Here is a 22,762-nt window from a genome sequence, read left to right as displayed (position 1 = left end):
AAAACTTCACCAAGGCTTGTAATCTGATGAAAGACATTTCCCAGAGTGCAGATTTCTCACAGCCATTGTGCTAAAATATGGGGTTTGTCAAAGTTCTAATGTAGGGTCTTCTCAAGGGAACTGTTCTGACAGGACTTGAGTTATCAAGAGATTTGAAGTGGAAGTTCGTAGATCTTCTTTTACCATGAGAAAATGAAAAGCCTTCAACATGCAGAACCAAGGATCTCCTAGACTCACAACTGCGGAGCAACAACAAAATCCTCACAGTCTGAGAGGAGGGAATAGAAATGAACCACTCACATTTTTCCCTTGGCTGGTCTATGCAGCAGGTCATTATTCTCAGCTTCAGTCAGTCTGTGACCTTCTGAGATGCAGCAGTTTTGGCTCAGACTCCCACTTGTCTCGAGGAGAAGGCACATCCCCTGTGAGCCTGGCTGCCCACTGCTGGCTCCTCGCTCAAGGGATGCAAATCCCGGATCCTTCCCGTGACCGCTGCACTTCCTGCACTAAATTGCCTGTGAAAGCTTTCCTCCCTGGAGCTGGCACAGCAGCTTCCCAAGGGAACAAGGATTTTCTTAGTTCCTCTGGGGGTAAACCTGAGCTCTTTATGGCAGGGAACACAAACTGAGAACCAAACTAAGCAAATAAAATTAGTCACAGGTGACTAAATCGCAGTGGATTCTTTCATACATTTCCAAATTGGTATTTTGGCAGTTTTAAATGTTGTGACAGATTTGACTTCTCATTCAAAGCATTTTCTGTAAAAACTTTATAATCAGGTTAACTTCCAAAGAAGTTTTGGCCCTGCCAACTAAACACTACAAATAAACAAATATTTTGCAAAACTAACTAAAAAAAATATAAAATGTTTTCTAACATAACTAAAAACCCACTGATTCTCTGTTTTTTGACCAAGATGACATGATACAGAAATGAGACCAAACTTCAAAAGAAGGATATAAACCCATGTTAAGTTCCTATTGCATTTCTCTCTGAGTGAGTCTAAAGTTAGTAGAACTTTTACAGTAAATGCTGGACACACAAAGTTCTGAAAATATTAAACCTTTCCCATCATTTGTGGAGCACTGTCAAAAAGAGGAGCATATGCACTGCAATGCTGATTTTTCATGAACAGTTAAACACAAAAGTCATATATTAATCTGCCACATTTCACTCTTCCATCACCGTTCACTACAGCTCTTGTGACTGCAGCACATGCAAATCATAAATCACAGATTTCCTTGTATTTTTTGTGGTTTGCACACAAGCCTTGTGTTACAGGACTGAGGCAAAAAGCTGCAGTCATAGGCAACCACAAGCAAATCTTGAGTGTAACTTCCACTATTACTGAAGAATTACTGAAAAACCGCTGGGCTGCACAGAAAGGGCTCTGCTTGGAAGATGCTAAAATTTAAACCTACAAAGAATAAGGAGGGGAACGTGTGGACAGGGAGGCAAAGAGCAAATCCCCCAATTTCCCCAGCTCACAGAGCAGCCCAGAATCATTATTTTTGTGCAGAACTTTAGATCCTCCAGAGAGACTCCATGGGCAGGGAATGACCTGCAGATCCTGGTCCGTTCACAAGCGCTCTCTGTTGCCACAGACTTTACAACACAGGTTGATCTTCAGCAACACACAGCGAGGCCAGGAGCTGCTCTGAGCTTCTTTTACTCATGAAACAAGCTCAAGCAGAACAAAGCACACTCTGTTCCCATTCTCTCCATGCTCACGTGTTTCCCAGTGCCATCCTTTAACTCTGCCAGCCCCTGGACACTGAGGAACACGCTGCCTTCTGCTCGGGCTCATTCACCCTTTGCCTTTGGAGCAGCAAAACCTTATTGCTCAGGGTATAAATGGCAGTGGTTACCCTGTGAAAAGCCAGGGAGAAGGAGGAGACTGAAGCCCAAAAAGGGGTGCTGGTCTTGCCTTGGCTGCTGTCTGCTCGGGCAGGCTCTGGAGCCCTGCTGCGATAATTGCTTCCTTTGCAGCAGCTCCTTGCTATTCTTTGCAGATGCCACAGTGGGTTTAAACTTCTGGCACAATTCTTGTTGTTGTTAAAAGGTTATTGTAAACTGCACCAATGGAAAAGGTTCAGGGAGAAACTGTTCTGGACACTGAAAATACTGCTGCTCAATTTTTCACATTTATATTTACAAAGCAAACTCTCTGGCCAGGTTCTGTATGGAAATCAGTCTCCTGTTTGCTGATCTTTGCTGTTATTGGAACAGGTTTGTAAAAATGGCAGAGAAATTGAAATTACTCCATACTTTATTTTCCTATTCCATCCTGAGTCTGTGTGTATGCCTTTCTTAGAATTAGTACTAGTCTGTCATAAATGAGAAGCTTTGACATCTTCTGCATGAGCAGTGTAAAAAGAATATAATGAATAAGAAGCAATCTTTACTGAAAACTGTTACTTGATCAGATTTCAGTTCACTTGGTACAAATTACCTTTTTATGACAGTGATAAGAAGTAAAAAATTGCATATGCACTCCCACAGTATACTTTCTTTTCCTAAAACACAGAAAAAGACCATGCTATGCTTCCAAAATATACAAATACAAATGCTGAGTCTGAAGCAAAACCTTAACTTTTAAAGACATTACTGTTTCTTTGCCAGCTACTTAGCATGACAAACAGAAAAAGAAAACAAAATTAAATATTAAATATTTTTGTATTTAAAAGACTCATCTATGTCATATTCTGGCTGAAATTTTCAAAAGCAGATGGCAAAATTTAGGAGTCCATGGTTGCTGGAGAAGGTGTACCAAAGTACCATAAAACCTTAAATATTGCATGCTTTTCCAGACCTAATGTTTGGCAACAAACATTTGGTAGAATATAACATGGATGTTTTTACTATATTTCAGAAGAATGCTTAAATATTCTTAAGTTTCTGAAAACAGGAATTCTGGACAATCCTACTAGATTCAAAATTTTGGTCAGGATCTGGCAAGCCTAAAGCATAAATGCTGCATTACAGATATTATTACTGGCACTTTCAAACACGCATGCCAAGTACAATCTGATATGCAGGCCATTCTATGCATGGAATATTAAAATATTAAAATATTTTCTGTATTTAGAGTTGCCTTTAATGACACGTTAGATTTGGATCTTGGCTCATTTTGCAAACTCATTTCACAGCAGGATTGCCTGGAAAGTTACCACAGAACTATTACTTTATGATCCTTTAGTTTATGATCTTTTTAACACACACTTAAGAGAAATTCACCTTGAGGGAGAGGACTGGGCCTGACACACTTGTAGCCCAACCAGCAACTCTGAAAGGAGGCAAAAACTAAAGAAAGAAGAGACATGTAATGAGATGCACACTTCCATGAGGAACAGAAGAACAGAAAATGTGGACTTGGAAGAGAGAAGGCATACATACAGGATTCCATTGGAAAGGAATTTTATACCCTAAATTAATCAGGTAGGCATATAGATATTAGAGTGGCTTCAAGTATTTGTTTTTCTGTACAATCATGTGGTTAAATTAACAATACTTTGCCTTTCTAGAATGCTCCTCCATGGAACTGTCAATTACTCTTCAAATACTCCCAAAGGGAAAAACCATCGTATCACACCTAACTGGAGTTAGCACAATTGTTGCTATTATTAAAAGTTTTCAGACAAGTCTAAGAGAAGGAAAATTACATACATCGAACTGAAAGGAGTGATTTAAGGCTTGTTGCCTAAAAACCTGTATTCAATATTCAAAAGTGTTAATAGAGAGCGCAGAAAAGGATATAATCCAGCCCTGGTACCATCTCAATTCTCTCAGCTGAATGTAAAGTGGACAGAGATAACTTTGTACAGCAGTTGAATGCTGCAGATTGGTACCTAGGTGTAATGTTTGTAGACTTATTTAAAAGACTGCATTCTGTAGCAGATAAGAAGCAAAGAACACAAAGGTAAAAACTAGTGTACTATGGGCTGCTTGGGGTTAAAAGTAATCTCACAGGCAGGAACAAAAAATCCCTTCACATTCTCCACAGCACCTGAATAAATACATCATCTTTACCTTATAAAACTTGTCAACACCAGTAGAATCAATTCTCCAATGAGAATTTGTGGAAGTCCTTTGAAACAATGTTCAGAGAGAGAATTAATCGATTTTGGCGTCTCTTGGTTTCATTATTTCATGACCTGATGGCCATTAACAGCATCCAGAAGTAGGTCTGGCCAAGCAAATGGCCTACATGTTTTATCAGAGGACAATCTTGGGGCAAAGAAAATGAACTCTGTTAACAGCACTTTTAGAATCATAGAAATGTTAAAGTTGGAAAAGATCTTCAAGATCAGTGAGTCCAACAGTTAATATACAATATATTAAAACAATATTGTAATACAACTTGGGAAATCTGTGTCAACAGGCTTCTCATATAAAAGAGTTCTCCTGGCTAGTTCTCAGTGCCACAGACAAGTATTTGTAGATAGCATTTTCCGGATTAACAAAAAAAAAATCCCATTTTATTTATAATCAGCTTATTATCCAACATGATACCTTGGTAAAATTCCAAATAAGTTAAGGGCCCTTAACCTGTCAGCTACTAGAATCATCCTACAGAACCAATACTTAATGCTGTCATTTCGTCTGTCACCACACAGTTTTTTGCACAGGTATGAATGTGCCTATTTTCAAATTTAAATAGAAAATGCTTCTTCATCTTTTCATTTTTGTCTGCAGCTATATATTTGCTGTTGTATTAATTAAGCAAAAGCAGAGATAAAGCTGGATGATTTAAAATCTCATGTCTATTTTAACACAAAATTAGGAAGAAACACAATTCACTCTCAAAAATCAACAAGACATATTCCTTGGAAAAAGCAATGAGGGACTGAGACTTCTGTTCAAGTTGTGTGAAACAGTGTAGGTTGATAAAGGTTCCAAAAGCACAGGTACATCACAAGCTGTAATGATGTGTTAACCTTGGTGACAGTCAGTAGAGAAAGGTCAAAGGTTCAGCTGGCATCCCTGGGGCGATCCTACAAGGTGAATTTGAGGCTCATTTTCAGGGCAGCACAGCAAAACACTGCAGTCTGAGAAATGTGTGAGCTCCAAAGATGAAGAACTGCCCTTTTTTCTTGGACTTGCTACTCTGCCTTCTACTGCTGCTATTCACAGCAGTAGAAAAAATGGTCTTGGTTGAGATGGTTAATGTCGGGAGAACATAGTTTGCGACCACATCAGAAAAAGAAAACATTTTTTAAAATCTTATTTCTTTTCGGATTGGACCTAATTATCAGAGCAGGTTTGCAGTTTAATTTATTCTGGTTGTTCCAGCCATGCTTAATTTTGTGTATTTTAGAAGTTATTTTCCCCATGTCCTACTTAAAAGGTTCAGGTTGCTAAAGTTAAGGTTTCTTCTCCTGCTGAAAAAAACCATCACAACTACTTACCTTTATTAACTTCAAGAATAACAGATACAACAGATGACCTTTTATAACACCAAAGCCTTGGATTATTGATGACAAAAGCAGAGTAACATTGTCATTGCCAGTTGTGTAATATCTAATATTTAAAAATGACAATGCAAAAGATACAGGCAAAACATGGGAATCTTCTTAGCAGAAAGTCTCGTTAGAACAAAAATTGAGAATCAATATGCTGTATGTCCAAAAAGCTGGAATACCTTAAGTACCGTAATGACAAACAAGCCAATAAAACCAAGTGAAGCAGTAACAACATCAGCAACAAAACAGTGAAGAATGCCAATTCATTCAGCACTTCAAAAAGAGGCGTCTCACTTGCTATAAATTATACTATATACTTTCTCCTGGAAAGTATCAGTCTCAGGAAAGACAATGGTAAAACTCACACTGATTTCAGTAATGCCAGAATTCCACCCTGAGAGTTCAGGCTGTGCGCAAAGCCTGTTTCAGTGAAACCTGCTAACCATGCGGATTTCCCGGGAGTTATAATCATGCAAAGTACCTGCTCTGTAGACATTCCTAAATTCTTACAAGCCCCTGAGATCCTTGAATACAAGGGACAGTAATTTCAAAACCACTCTAATGCTTCAGCATATAGTTAAATGATAGAGATGTTTTCTTTATAACCACAGAAAAACTCTTAAGTATTTGTAGCTGGGCTAGATCCTGCAAATATTATACAATTGCAAACACCTGGAGTGGAGCATGGCCTGAATATGAAAGTGAGGACATGATTCTACTGTTTTGTCTACAAATAATAACCTATTTATGATTTAGGACACAGTAACACTTTGCTCTTCGCAAGGTGGCACAACACAGCTTTGTTGCTGCTTCACGTGTATGAATGAATTCAGGTCCACAGCTCATGAAATGCTGAGCAAGAAGAACTGAACAACTTCAAGGCTTGCCCAAAATCACCCAGGAAGATTGCAGCAGCCCAGCAATCTGCTCTGCTTAGCTTGCAGACTCTCTACCTCAAGGCAATCTTTCATTTACTGCACAATAATTTTCTCCGTAGGAGAATGGAGAATGTTTTACAGCTCACTTCTAGAAATCACATTGCAATGACTGTGTAGGCTCATGGCAGAAACAAGTATTCTGTGATTCTATCCAGTGTGCAGGTCTGCCAGAGAGCACAAACACCCATTTCTGGAGTACCTGTAATGCACCATGAAATTGCTTCAGTCAGGTACCTGCAGCTTCTGTGGTAACAATTTACCCTGAATGAGCAATTTATTTTTTAAATTTTTTTTCCTTCTTGATTTTCCTTAGGTCTTACTTCAAGAGAAATGCTCAAACTGAACACCACATAACAAATGACAAATGATTTCATATGAATGGGGAGAGCAAGATGTGCAGAGTTTGAAATGTAAGGTGTGCTAGGGGGAATTCTAAGCCATCATGTCAACATCTTTTAGTTTCAAAAACCTGACATTCTGAATGGCATAGTCACTTTGGAAAATGATGAAAAACACCCACAAACTTACAGTTAAGAGATCTTGATTCATCATTCTTTTGTTCAAGGAACCAAATTTTATACTTTGTGAGGGAGGGCAAATTACTTCAGTGGCTAGTTTCAAAATTCAGTATATTCCATGCAGCAGTAGAAATATTTTGATATATACACCAGGAAAGCTTTGCACTCTCTCATGCTTTACTGTTTTTTAACAGCATTATTTTCCCTGCCAAATCTGTGGGGTTTATATATTCTCAAACTTACTCACTTTTGCCCCTCTTCTCTCTGTGTAATTTATTCCCCTCTGTATAGCCAGAATCAGGAGGCCAAGCACAGGCAAGCAGACAACTGACAACAGCAGCAGAGGCAAAAGCAAAGCTGCTGAGTTAGAAAAAACAAGATGAGTATAAATAGATCCAAGTATAACTAGCCACCCACACTTCCACGTTAAACAAAGGAGCAATCTTCATGTGACCATGTGCCAAAGAGATTCTTGTTAGATAATGATTTTTCAGAGGGAAAAGAAAAAAAAAATCAATTAATTGCTCAGTGCAGCATGAGTGAGTATTAGCAAGAATTATGCTACATCTAGATAAAGAGAGCAGGCTTTTTTTTTTTTCTCCCCTTTAAAGGAGGACAACCTCAAGCAGGCAGACTTGGCCCTGCATAATATTACACAGGAGTCTGGAATAACACCCTGCAATGTGTGTGTGAATCCCACACTACTGCACGTGGTGAATCTCTGAACTTGGCAGTAAGTAATGGTGAGTATATTATTACCTGGAGAGAGAGAAGTACTCTGTTGGGTTGAGGAAACCCAAGAACTGAAAATTATTATTTTTGAAGTGCTGTGATTTGGACTAGACTTTTCATATAACCAGAAGCATCACAGGAAACTCAGTAAGGCAAAACTATCCAAACAAAGTGAAATAAGCAAAAGTGAAGTTGACAGAACTTTCAAAAAGTGGACCAAAAAATCAAAGCAAACCAAACAAGAAGCTCTAATCGCTTACAGCTGTTCAAGGCTCCAAAAACAGGCACTCTTCTTCTCTACTATTTTTATTCTACATTTTTCTTTTGATTATGAGAACATAATATGTGCAAACTCAGCACACAGATTGTTGAGGTTTTATTACACATGCTTTTAGAGTTAGTGTCATTTTTATTTTACAAAAGTAATTCCTAAAATAAGCATGATACACAATAAAGTCTCAGTTAGCAGTTATCCGATATTTAGATTTTAAGTGACAACATGTGGCTGCTGTGGTGTGCAAGCAAGTAGGAATATCAAAAATGCCAAGTACAATCAAATTTATAAGGTCCACTAGAGACTTCCAAGAACAAAAATGTACCTGTTTTTTTTTTTTTTTTTCCCTCTCTCCCATCCCCCAAAATGCAGAGGGATTCAGTGGAAAAGAACAAACACAGCGAGGAGCTGGGTTCCTTCACTTCACTGTACAGACTTGCCACAAATAATACATTGATTTCTGCAGGATATCTGTTTAATAAAACATTTTTCATGCTTTACAAATGGAAATATCTCTTTATAAGAGCATAAAATAAACCTAAATACAGTAAAAATAAAAGCTGACAGGTCCAGAAGGCTCCATGAAAGAGCCTTGGAAGGCAGAAAATCTGCAGTGCTGTTTTGCACATTTGCTCTATAGGGATCCTAAGTCCCATGTCCAATGGAATCTACTCTGAACACTTTTTCTGCCTGTACACAGGTTGCCACTTCCCACAGTGAGTCCTAATGTTCAGTGTGCCAGACTCATAAGAGCCTAATTTTTTTTCAATATTACTTCACCACTCATTGTTTTTGCTCCTGAGGTGGAATTAGGGAAGGCACAGCAGTCACTAAGGGGCTGGGGAAAGCAGTGTTTCTAGAAATGGATTTTTAACTTAGAGGAGGATGCAGACATGTAAGATTTCCCTGCAGCTGATGAAAGGAGGGGAAGGGAAGAATTAGCTTTCTAAGCACTGTCTTCATCTTTATTGTCTGTAATATAAGCAAAGGCTCCTTTCCTAAATGCTTAGAAAAACCAACCAAACAAAAATGTTTCTTTTTCATTAGTAGAATAAAATGAATGAAGAAATAATTTCCCTCCCACATCCTTTTTTCATCTCTCTTATTCATCCAAAAAACCCCCAACAACGAGACCGCCAGCCAAACAAAACAAAGAATTTACTTTCTCAGCATAATAAATCACCTTTGCTCCTAACCATCCAAATCATAAAGTCCTACACACACTGGATAGCTCAAGTAACCCAATCTGAGATAACAACCACCTGGCTTTTTATTATTTTTTAGGGAGAAGCTTCCCAGACACCATTGCTATAATTTCACATGGTCCCAGAGGCTCAAAACTCTCAATAAGCCATTTTAACAAGAAAATCCTGATAGTCTAATATCTAGGCCTGTAAATGTCCCAAAACTCAGATACCTAACACATACTCTATTTGCTGCAGGCATTTATTTTCTTTTACTATCTAGGTCATCAGTTCATGACTAGGGACAAAAGAAATCCGTAGAGAATTTTGACTCAATGAGAAGTTTTCAAATTCCTCTAAGTCCACAGAGTATCTGCAAAAGAGCCCCATTCTTCTTTGCTTTACTTTCACAATGGAAAGTAGAAATTGGTCTAAAATAAAGCTGACTGTAGAAAAATACACCCTTATTTCACATTAAAAAAGTACTTTTCACTGCTGCTGGGTGAAACAATACTGAGAAATCATGTTTATGCATATCTAATGCTGAACTTTTTAAGTAGTGAGAAGACAAAAATAGCTGGAGCAAAGGGCATCACTGATGGAAAAGAAGACTTTTGAAAATTGTTTGAAAAAACAGAAGAAATAGATATTCTTACAGCTCTAGGGTCAAATATGATCAGCAGTAACTTGGTTTTAAATGCAGCAGAGGAATGAGCATAGGAAGCCTTTTAATCTGACACTGAATTATGATGAGTTTTAATTCCAGTACTTTTGGTGAGTGTGAACACAGTCTATAAATCTGACAACCTCACACAGTGGATGACCCCACTACCAGGCATGCCCTTGGGAACACAGGAGGTCAGTTTGGTCCTAAATGCAAAATCTAGCTGCTGTGATAGCCAGCACAAGCCTACAGACCCTGGTGTTCTCCTCAGCCCACAGATGTTTGACATTGGGCCAACTTTTGCCCTGTGTCATGATGTTCCTTCCCTTCCCCTAATTCCAGAGACCAACATTACCCTTCAGAGATGGCAGCTGGGAAGACATTTCACATCAAGTGGCAACCTATGCATGGTTTACCCTACCCAGCACAGACAATCTGGGGTTAATAATGAGCCATTTAAACAAATTAGAACAATGTTGGGCATTGTGCTTGGCCCAAGCACTTGAGACTGGTGGAATTTTTCCTCACCATTCTCTTACAGCAAATGGAGAAAGCACCTCAAAGAAGGTGATGAATCCAGAGGAGAGCAACGAGGCTGGTGAGGGGCTTGGAAGACAAGACCTATGAGGAATGAGTGAGGGAGTTGGGGTTGTTCAGCCTGGAGAAAAGGAGATTCAGGGGTGACCTTATCACTCTCTACAGCTCCCTGAAAGGTGGCTGTGCTCAGGTGGGGTTGGTGCCTTTTTCCAGGCAGCGACCAAGAGAACGACAGGGTACAGTCTCACGCTGTGCCACGGGAAATATGGGTTGGGCATTAGAAAAAAATATTTTATGGAAGAGTGATAAAGTACTGGAATTATCTGTCCAGGGAGGTGGTGGAGTCACCATCCCTGGATGTGTTTGAAAAAGGACTGTATATGGCACTTGGTGCCATGGTTTAGTTGAGGTGTTAGGGCACAGGTTGGACTCAATGATCCTGAGTGTCTCTTCCAACCCAGTGATTCTGTGATTCTGCAAGAGCTGCACAGAAGAAGGGACCATCCACACAGGCCCTTCCAGGCCGTTTGCCTTGGTTTGGCACATGGATGGAGATGCCAAGCTCCTTCTGCCCGTGGTGCCAGGGGAGCTGTGTGGCCGTGCCAGCCCCGGGCAGTGCCGGCGCGCTCGGGCTCGTCTCTCAGCAGGGCTCATTAGCCCGGGCTTGGCGCCACATTAACCACTGCCAGATGGCCACAGGGCAACCCAGAGCCAGCCCAGAGCTCACATCTGCCTGACAACATCTGCACGGCCACGCTCCTGCAAATGGCAAACCTGAACTGCAAGCTGCGAGGGGAGACTCCTGTAAATGGGGTAGGATTTCCAATCCACACCAACACACAGAATTCGAGCTCTTTGCAGCTGCACTCAGGGCTGGAAACTACTCGTGGATGTGTTAGGGATGAGAAGTTTTCTTTCAAAGGGCTGGGTCAAAAAAATGAAGTGAGGATGGTCAGACTCCAAGTAGGATGGAAGAAGTGAAAGAGGAAAATGTTTACAAAAATAAAAGTCTGTGTGGTATTTCTCCACTTCATATTAGCCCAGGCTATTCATCAGATTTTTCACAATCTTCCAAGGTGAGCATGGTTCTCTGTAGAAGGTTAGAAGCTCTTTAAGGCTCAGCCAAAATCCCCACCAACAACCCATAAAACAATATGGATAATCAAAGATAATTGGACCACTGAAAAGCGCTTGGGTATGCTAATGATAATTTAAAAAATAACTTACATGGGAAGTAGCAATGTAGCAGAAGATAACCTGAGAACCCTTTGTCTTAGCAGAGTGGTTGTGCAGATGTGGAAACCTGAGTGGTTTAGGCACGGCAGGGGAAGAGGCAGGCAAGCAGACAGAACTGAGGGGAAAATGGGAATGGTGTCCTCATGGCAAGGCAGGAGAGAGCACAAGCACTTGGCACGGAAAAGAAGGAAGAGGTGATCCAGGAGACACATTCTGAAAGATTTGTGGAATCTGCAGAGCTAAGAGATTTCAGCAGGAGCACAGGGACCCTGAAACAAAGCTTTAAGTGTGAACACAGAACAACAGTGTCACATCTCGGAAAAAACAAGGGGAAGAAACAGCAGGATTTAGAGGAATTCTCACTATCCTCTGGGACAGCTGTATGGTTACAAATTGTTTTTCACAATTTTTTACATTTTTTCTCCCTCTTGGGGTGCCAAGTTAACTCACAGCAGCTCCAGCTGTGTCACCTGTGGAAACAATATTAAGAGCAGAAGAAATATAAATCATTAACAAAAAACTACTCTTGATCCTTGAGGAAGCCACCATTGTAGGGATCTGCAGATGAAGTAAAAAGAGAGGTTGAGTGGGAAGCCAACACTCCCAGGGAGCAAGAAAAAGGACTTGGAAGAAAGGAAATTGCTGGGAGGCAGCACATATTGGGAATCAGAAGAAAAAATACACTTCTCTTTCTTACCCTCTTGGGGCCTATAGGAAATTGCTACTTGCCCTTTAATCTGCCCCAAAAAAGAAAAACAATTAAAATGAAATAAAACCCTGAACTGTAAGTCCTTGCTCCCTGCCTTCCCCTCACCCCCAATGCTTTGTGTTCTATACACCCAGCCATGGTCTCTCATGCAGCTCTCCACAGCAGAGACAATATTACTATTAGAATTATAACTTCTATAGGAATGTGCTTTTCTTTTTTTCCTTTTTTCTGTATATCTAAAATATGCAATTTGGGGAAGTGAAGGTGTTAAGAGATTAATGATCAATAAATCAATGAAAAAGAGAGGAGGCCAGAAAAAAAACAAAGAGAAATGGCAAAGAAAGAAATAAGGATAAACATCTTGAATTAATTTAGAGTGGCACTGCAACAGTATGGTTTCTGTCAGGAGCATTGCTGCAGTAATGGGTTAAGATTGCTATCCCACACAAAATGCCCCAACAAATTCAATCAGGATTTTTTTTTTTCATTTCTCTTGATTCACCTCCCTGTTGCAATTTTCCCCTGCAATTTAACTTTAGAAAGAAAGACCCTTTCCTAAAGAGGGAATTAATTTCTGTTCTTTCCACTGTTCCCTCCAATACTAACAACACTTTCTCTTTTCCTCTTTAACTAACAGTTATAACAATTTCTTCCACTTCCTTTTTTTCTTTCTCTTGTGATCAAATCACGTTGGGATCCACCTATGTCGGTTTAAACTTGCCAAAGCACAAAGAGGCTATGACTGGTCTCCACTAAGAAGAATGAATGCAGTTCTCTGTGACAATTCATTAACAAAAAAATTGGGGTAAGCACAGGAAACATCTTCCTGTGGATTGTACCATTAAGGAGGTTTTCCTGTCATAACAGAAGATCAGAAGGATTTGTTTTCACGTTTTGTAAAAACATTTTCATCACTCAGTCATGTAAAAATAGCATTGTGTAAGATGCAATAAATGCTGTGCATTTGTGATGTACTATTTAAGGGTCAGGAGAGGAGATGGGAATTGAAAATTTAAGTTGCAGCTCATCTAAAATAAGAGTGTAAGTCATTCAAAACTGTTGATGGCACAAGACAGCCACACCAAAAAGGAATGAAAACCTGTATGCATTATTCATCTTGCAACTTTGATCTTTAAAGCTAAGAAACTTGAACAAGGAAAGATAAATGGCTTCTCAAGCTTTTTCTTTTAAAAATCAAATGAGGATGATTCAGGATAAATGAGAGATAAGAGTTAATACGAAAGAGAGGGAAATTGCAATCACAGTGCTGCACAGAAGTTTCAATGCAAAGGCTTTGCTTTTTGTATTCAATTACAAAGGATTTCTTTCTTAGGTACCAGCATCCCTTTTCATGTATATGTAAAAGATTTTACCTATTAAAATTTCATGTTCGGTATGCACAGCTTTTTTATTCTACCACCTATACCAGGACCTGATGTGAACAATTAGGAAGCCTTGTGAAGCAGGGGCTACTAGTGGTCATGGGGCAGGAACTGACTCAGCTGTGGAATCCTGACCTCCAAACCTGGCTCAAACATCTGCTTGTTCTGGAGCTTATGCAATATATGTACACTTTCTCCCACTGGGAAAACACTGATAATTACAGGCACTCTGACTGTATCCTGATTTCACTGAGGCTTAGTTAATTATGCAGACATTGCTGCTGAAACACAAGACAAATTGATAGATCCAACAGCACATGGAGGGTGCCCTGTCTAGATGGGAGAGCCACACAATCCTCTGAACGCTCTGCACTCCTGAGAGCTTGTAATTATTGCCAGTTTTTGCCTAAAGACATGCTCAAAGGCCCCACCATCTTGATTAGATTACTGATATCAGCATCTTATAGAGAGACAGTTGCATTTGGGATTCACAGAAAAGACAGAGCAGCAACGCAGCTCCTCAAGGGAGGCTCTGAGCAATCCTGACACAGGCAGACATCACAAATCACAGCTCACCACCCACTTCCAGCAACAGCAAAGCCCAGGGAAGGATGCCTTGACTACACAGCATGCTGCAGGAGGGTTTGCTTATCTGAGCTTCCAAATTGTTACCTCCACACAAGCAGATATCACTAATCAGGTGATAGAGCCAGACAGGCTGGGTGGATGCGAGCACACGTTGTGAGACAGAGGAAATGGCTGGGGAATGAGGAGAAAATTTCATGGTGGGCTGTGTGTTAGGAAGACAGTAGGAACATCATTTGAAAAGTAGTGGGACATTTCTGGGGTACAGCAGGAAGATGGGTGAGAAGTGAATGGAGGCACACTGAATTCACAGGCTGACAAGCAACCAACATTCGCTGTGATTACTGCGAGTGCCTGCGCAAGTCGCTGGCTCTCCATCCACTGACACCCTGCCAACTGCATCCAGACAAAATACATTTGGAAAGACCAAACCCAGTGATTACAGCAGTCAGCAGAAACTACACTGATTGCACTTCCTCCTCAGCCTGGGGGAATGCAAACTCACAGCTTTTGGCACCAAGGTGACACACGTGGCTCTGTCCTAATGACACTGTGCTGCCATGCAAAAGAGATGGCTAGACTGATGGGGCTGGGAGCAGGGTTGTTCCTGGGGAGGATACCTGGAAGCCTGGAGCCCTGGATCCTTGCTCCAGGCAATGGGTGGGTCTATGAACTCCACCAGTGCCAAATGTACAAACACCAAGAACAGCTGGAAACACAACCAGGAACTGCCCCACCCTGGTGTGCTCCCTTCTCTCTCTCCCACGGACAACACCTTGCACCTTCTTTCTCCTCCAAGTCTCAGCTCCAAGAGGAGTGTCACAGTCTCTCCTACTGTAGATGGATCACATAAGAAACTGGAGATACACATTTGAGCTTTACACTGTTTGCAGTGATAAATTAGAGCTATTCACCAGATTGAGCCAACTCACTTTTCTATCTATCTATCTATCTATCTATCTATCTATCTATCTATCTACCTACCTATCACAGGAGGGATTCCTGATTTCACAGTAATCCCAGGAGAAAAAACTAACTAGATGAGCATGGAATCATACTAGTTCTGCTCTGTCCTCATAGTAACTGTTTTCCAATTCAATAATTAATCCAAAGGTGTTTGCTTCTAAGGCAAGAGTGTCCCAGCTTCCTCTGTAGTATTAGAGAGGGATTAGTCACATCAAGCATTTGCTTTCATACAGAACACACATGAGGAAAATTATGTTTAGCCCAATGAAAAAACTGAGAAAACTGTTGATAGACAACACACTCAAGAGTAGAGAGAAAAAATACTTTGATTATGATTCTTCATCAGGTGCACCCAGCAGACATTTGTGCACTGAAGTGCCTACAAGTCTCTAAAACAGGGCACTACTGAGAGAGCTGTGCTCAAATAAAATGTCTGCTTTTATAAACCCATCCACAGATAGCTCTGTCCTCACCCTTAACTTTCATTTGCTATTTGTTCCATTCCCTAGTTTATAACTTGAAAGATACATACAGTTTTTTCTCTTCACAACACATATATTTGCCCTAAAAATAGACCAAAAATATAAAAAAAGACTGATTTTTATTATCTCACCTACATAAACACATTGATTTCTTAAACCCTACCCAGGACAAAATAATATTTTATTTTTATTGCATTCCTGAGGAAGTAATGCCTTAACTTGATCTTATTTATCTGCCATTTATCTACATCTTTTGCTTCAAACTCTCAGGAGTGGAACTTGCAGCTCTCTTTCTCTGGTACTCTTAGCACTCATTCTGAAAAATCCAGGTTTTTTTTGACTCATAGATAACACTGTCATTGCAGAGGAGAAAAAATGCTTCCACATATTAAAAATAAGGTTGCTTTGTGGAGATACCATCTTCTCGAAGAAAGTATAGATATGAATCAAAAAAGAAGATGTCAAGCATCATGCCTTATTCAGAAAAGTAGTGTCTTAATGTTTCTTTTAAATCTCTTGTCAGAAAGGAAAGCATTAATAAGAAATGCTTCACACAGCCTTTGAGAACTTATAGAACTCTTAAAATTGCAATGAGTCAAAGATCAACAAACCTGTAAGAATGAAAACAACTGGAAATGCTTTAGAAGTGGAGCCACCAAAGCTTTTTCATTTATTAAACGCCCACTTGCATTGCATATGCATTGAACACCACGATATATAGTTTGACATTTCCTGATCTGCTAATTTCATGGCTTAAAAAGAGGAAAATCACACTTGTATTATGGAAATTTATTACTACCGAGTCAATCAAAATTTTTCTATCACATGAAGGTGGGTGCTCATTTTAAATATAGACACTTAATTAAAAAAAAAAAAAAAAAAAAAAAAAGAAACCTGTCACTTAAACCACATCAATTTCATCCTTATTTCAGCTTTTGTACACTTCTAGCTTTTTGGGTTTTTTTTCATTCCTGTTGCCAAACTGAAATAGAAATGCCTTTAAGGAGACAAGTGAACAGAAATGGAATTATTCTAAGTCAGGTTTCACAATCAGCATTTCATTCCCATTTGCCCTTTAACAAGTTTCCCATTCCAGGTCCCAATCCCCCCTCACCTCCCAGCCACCAGCAAGACCATGCAGATGGTTATTGCAAAGCTGCAAAGAGGTACATCTGAATGCATATTTGTCCACTTGGCAAGATCCTTCCACACCATAAGAGGATGCAAATCTGCATTATAATGTTGCTGCAGGCTCTCTGCCTGTGTGAGAAAGCACCCAGGACATCAATAGTGCTGCTGAGGACAGTGCCAGGACAAATTACATTAATGGGCATGGCTAAACTGGGCTGTGGCAGCTCTGTTAATCTACACCTCTGGAAACAAACCCTCTTTTGGGTACCTGAAACAAGCGTGTATCCGCAGCTACACTAAAAAATCACTTTCATTTCTTTGTTTTTGGGAGGTGATATTGATAACACACAACAACTCTGCCAGATGACATGGTGAAAGAATACTGTGTAGGTGAGCATTTGATAATAAACATCAGAAAATAAAACCAAACTGTGGGGCATTATTTCATCCTCAGAAAAGCTTTAATAACTGCAGGTGACACTGCCAGTCAGAGATAGCTACTCTTGTTCTGGAAGCTGGAATAGCTTCCATGTAATAACAAAAGAAATGTACTTAATAGGTAACACCTGAAAATTCTTTGAGAGAATAAACTATAGCAATAAAAAATACAAGCTTAGAAAGTGCTTCCTGGAGAAAAAAAAAAAAAAACAAAACATAGGTAGCACTGGAATCTTCTCATCTTCTCTTTATCTCAGGTCAATTGACTTGTCATGGTTGGAAGGAGATTTGAAAAGGAAATTGCAAGTTCTTAGCAAGTATGATTGGAGGACTAGAGTTAATAGCCAGCAATCAGTATAGGTTGGGTAGGGTACTTAAAAATTTAAATGTATGCATACGCCACAACTGCAGAATGCCTGGGCTTTGCCTTGTTTGTGAAAAATGAATGGAATAACAGGCAATTTCAATCTCAAACCCAAATGGTAATTTTCTACTTAGGTTGCTGGGGTCTAAGAGTACTTCCATGAAACACTACCCTCATTTCAGTATGTGATTGAGGCATGTAAATGGTATGTGCCCCTAATCCTGCTTTACACTAGAAATCTTTCCAGTACCAACAGGACAGTATGTGCTTTCAGATGATACAGTTTCTCTTACATGGAAAGATGTTTCTCCTATCACTATGTTGGCAGCAAATAAATTATTTTTGAACTCCATTTTTCACTGCCATTGCTGCAAGATGTTTAGGCTCACTCAGCTTACTGTTTACAAAGGACATTTTTATGATTTGAGAAGCTGCTTCATACATACTCTTGAATAGTTGTGCACTGTATTCAGCAAGCTACAGATACAAATGAGTATGACAACACCTCTAGTGAAAAAAAAAAAAAAAAGAATTATTTAAGATGGCAGGATAAGCCATTATCTCTCTAAAGAAATGTGTCTATATCCCCAAAGCCTTTTTATCCTTCCCAATACAACACACAACTTTTCTGTGTGTGCTATTTTCAACAGAATTACAAAAGATCTCACCAAGACTACTTGTAGTTTCTCTTTCCAACCAAAGGCAGACATTACAGATTGCAGAAATTTGTAGGTGGATAAAAGGTAAGAAAATTATAGGACAGTGATGAGTAGAATGAATTTCATTTCCACAAGCTTCTAATTTTTCTGAGAAGAACATAGGCTTTGCATAGGCCTCTTTAACAAACAAATGCACACCCTGCAATGAGGTACTAGGAGATGAGAGGCTACATTACAAGCTAAATGCAAACTAGCCCTTGCCTGTGAGGCAAGGAAAGGACACATCCTAGAAAGGACAGCACAGCCAGCTGCCCACAAGCTCAAGAGACAAGAAAGTTTGGATGAGTTGATTCTTGTCTTGTTTGGAATAACTTTTTGCACTTACTGTGATTCTCTCATCTTTGTCATCCAGAGGGGTTCCATCTTTCTTCCATGATATTGTGGGCTCTGGGTGTCCTCTCGGGGGCTGGCACTCCATCACTGCAGGCTCCCCCACAGCTACCATCACATCTGAAGGGTTTTGTCTGAAGTCATCCCGCAGAACTGCAAGAATAAAGCAAAAATTTACTCAATAATATACTAATAATGCAGCAAAGTGTTTTGTATTGCCCTTTAATTATGCCTGTTGTCACTGTATTTTACATTAACAAACAGATCAATTAACTGACAGAGCTGAGAGGGACTTTTTACAAGAGCTTGTTGTGAGAGGGAATGTCTTTGAGCTGAAAGAGGGCAGGTTTAGATTAGGTGTTAGGAAGAAATTCTTTACTAAAGGCCCTGGTATGGACTGTCCAGAGAGGTTGTGGCTGCCCCATCCCTGGAAGTGTCCCAGGTCAGGTTGGATGAGCTCTGACCAACCTGGCCTATGGAAGGTGTCCCTGCCCATGGCAGGGGGTTGGAAACTGATGGTCTTTAAGGTCCTTTCCAACACAAAGCATTCTGTGATTCCTATCACAGCTGAAGATGGCACAGTTTGCTCTGCTCAGGTAGAATGTGCCTTGGGGGGGAAGCACTGCAGAGGTTGCTTTCTGCCCTTTTCTCCTGAGACACAAGGTCAGCCTGCCAGTAACTCAGGGTTTGGTTTTTTTCAGCCAAACTCATCTTTGCAATTTGGCTTGTGTCTTTTTAAAGAAAGGATATTTAAAGTATTTTCTGATCTCTGGTAGTTGTCACTTAGCCTAAACCGGGACCACATCCTTTTTTTAGAAGTCACTTTTACCACCTTTGCACACAAAGAAACATTTTTATTGTAGTTTCATTACTAGAATTTATTCTTTCTCATCAATTGCCCAAGCCCAGGCCTAGGAAATTCTAGTTTCCTCCAGTCATCCACTATGGATTTTATCAATAGCTGTGTGATTATTTTTCTTTCTGGTAAAGGACAGACATCATCCTGTGCTCAGCAGACCACTACACAGGGGCATGGTTTAACAGAATAATGGCATTCCTAAGCCTTGCCACGTAAGGGGTATTAGGTTTAATCTAAAAATAAATAACTCAAATGATAACAAACACAACATTCTAGTCCTCTCCACTGGTGTCCTTCCATCCACACTGAACAAAGGATATGGTAATGGCAAAGCACACTACACCCAAAGGACTCTCAAGATTTTTACAGAGCTGTATGTCACTCTTGCTGCCTGCAACAACCTTGTGTCAACAGTAAATAATGCCTAGAAGCTGAGCAAAAAATACATCTATATCCTCCAAGCCATGGACCCCAGGTACATGGACATTCACCACTGAACAGGGATTTGGTTGTTAATGCTGCTTCAAGGGGAGCTGAGATTTATTGCCAGCTCTTAAGGAATGTGGTTGTTCTTACATTTTGGCAGGTACAGTGGTACCACCCAGCCAACCCCCGTTGTAAGGTTTTTCATGCAGGTAAGACCTTCTGAAATGGTCAAGAGGGTCACCTGCTTTGGGACAGAGGTATATGCACCTTCCTCACAGCTGCTTTATTATAATGTAATACACAACCAGCAAAGTTCCACATTGATACAGAAGTGTAGGCAGGAATCAAAAACAATAGATAAAGAATATTTTGCCACTATTCTAGATAAAGGACATGAATTCCAGAAATAACAAAGAATATCTGAGTGTCAAAAGGACTTAATGATATTACTGATCTCACCAAATATTTGAATTTACTAATCCCCTTCCACAATGAAGCACTCACATTTCTAATATTTCAGTTCAATTACAGCAATTTCTGGATGCCCTGGAAACAGGGCATACTGATGCTCTGAAAGAGTATAGTCAAGGATAAAATCTCTATATCACATTAACAATACAAACAAATAGAACAGAATTATAGGACTTAGAGAAGATTGTATAGAATAACTCAGATTGGAAGGAGTCCTGGAGGTCATCAGGTCTACAAGGAGATGCTTTTAAATGACCATGTTCTCTTGGACAGACCTAGGGTACAGAGTTTATAAAAATAAAAACAACTTCAAAACCAACACAACAAATGAAAACATGCACCTATTTCTTAGTGTACAAAAGCCTAAGAAAGCATGCTCCACTTAATATCAAAGTATTTCTCTCCCTAAAAGGCAAGATTCATGGATATTTTCCTTCTGTGAACTTGGGAAAAACTGAAAATATTTTCAGCTATAACATCATTTTTCTAAAATGGGGAATGATTACTTTTTGATTATTCAGAAAGGTAAGTCAAAAGACCAATCCTTTAAATTCCTTTCTGCTTTCAACAAAACTTGATTAAATTTAACCCACATTCTCTTACATCTTCCTAACTGTATTCCCTTATATATTGATGCACCAAAATTGCACTTCAAATTAATTTTTTGCTTATGCAAGTGCTGCAACACTACTCACATACACTGAAAACGTTATATATCCTTGTTCTTATTACTCTTATATTATTCTTATACTGAATTTGGTGTTAACAGCCAAAGACAATTTCTTGTGTTCCCAAGAAACCTTCAAGCCATCCAGACACACGAATCACTATAAATCATGTAGTGCAAATGGATAGCTGGACACCACTTCTACTGAAGTCCATGAATTTTTTCTATTTAATACTTTAGGGACCTGATCTGGCTTGGAGCCACTGATAGTATTATTGCTTTTTTTCCCTCCCCCCACTTCTTCAAATTAAAGAACATAGAAGAAGACACAGAAGTTGCCCTGAGTTACTAACCCCTCCCTCCCACAGATCCAGTTCCCAGTGCCAGCAGCACATGAAAGTGCAGAGGAGTTTATTTGCTACACCACAGCTCTATTGCAACACAAAAAAAAGGGTGTTTTGACCATGAGTAAGAAGCATCTTATTACTGCTGAAGATTGTATCACTTGGATAAATTTAAGAGACACATAAAAAAAAAAGGAGCCTGAAGTTTAAAAAATAATTAAATCAAGCAATCTTAATAAAGCATAAGTGCTTTTCAAGTCTGAAAGACCTCATAAATCTAAGAGAAAGGACCATCAGGTAGTACCTCAGATGGCTTTAGCACCTTTGAAGCAACAAAGAAGTCCAGTACTTACATAATAAAACCAATTTATCTCTGTAATTTCTACACTCCTTAGTCTTATAATAGCTTAACAAGCATAGCACCTTGCCTGCAAACCAAGATCTTTCACAAATTAACCAGTTCTGAATAGAATGCCTTGGAGGACATCAAAGATCCAGGCCACAGATACTTCAAAACAAGTATTTTTTTCCCCATTTACTATGAATTATTTTGGCTCTAACATCACATAATGAAATGCTAACAAAATATAATCCATTAGAGATTACTCCACAGATAGTCATCGCTATTATTTTTGCAGCTGTAAAGTAGATACATGCTCTGTTTCGTTTGCCTCAGGCCCTGGCAATCTTGCATGAAGTTATAAATCTAAAATTTTCATCCCTTACTTAAAAATACCCTAACTTTTTCTTTGCTGTTCTTCATAGTCAAGGCTCATTGCAAATTGAGAAAACATTTCCTTTTAAAGTTATATTAAAAGTATACTTTGCAATCCACTACAGTCAATGTTTTTTGTCACCAAACGGTGAAATATCACCTCTTTATACATATATGCAGCTGGAATGAAAAATAAATAAATAAATAAATATAAAAAGAGGACATTAGATTTAATTCCTTTTCTTAAAGGATCTTTGTAGATATGACAGTCTCCTCCCCATTTCTGCCAGACCTTGGTCAAGGTTTTCTAGCATTTTGCCTAATATTTTTCTGAAATTCAATGAAGGATGATTGTAACCATCATCACAGCACAGCTGGGACAACTCCATGATCTTGCTGTGTGAATGTGCTGAACTATTCAGTTTCAAAAGCAACTTTTGCAGCTCCACTTAAAAGTCAATTGCTAACACAACTACTTCATATTGTGCACTCTTCAATCCATTAAAGGGTTTTACTTTTCCCAAAGAATTTTTATCAGGGAAGAAGGGAACTGGGAACCAGTTGGGGAGAAATTTTTTGTTGATAGTCAACATAATTTTTTTTATTCATCAACAGAGATGGTACCCAAA

At 39.4% G+C, this 22,762-nt stretch overlaps 1 protein-coding gene across 1 annotated transcript in view; it reads right to left on the bottom strand.

Annotated features, from left to right (window-relative positions):
• ROBO1 (roundabout guidance receptor 1) overlaps positions 1 to 22,762 on the bottom strand; it is a 243,156-nt gene that overhangs the window by 90,790 nt on the left and 129,604 nt on the right. The window contains exon 2 of the mRNA XM_033051478.2: positions 18,647 to 18,804. Within this exon, the coding sequence (XP_032907369.1) occupies positions 18,647 to 18,804 (158 nt within the window). The remainder of the gene's footprint in view (positions 1 to 18,646; positions 18,805 to 22,762) is intronic.

This window comes from Catharus ustulatus, chromosome 2, assembly GCF_009819885.2.
Source record: "Catharus ustulatus isolate bCatUst1 chromosome 2, bCatUst1.pri.v2, whole genome shotgun sequence".
In the NCBI taxonomy this organism is placed as follows: Eukaryota; Metazoa; Chordata; class Aves; order Passeriformes; family Turdidae; genus Catharus; species Catharus ustulatus.
The sequence above is the reverse complement of the archived record's forward strand: the minus strand, read 5'-3'. Positions and strand labels throughout refer to the sequence as shown.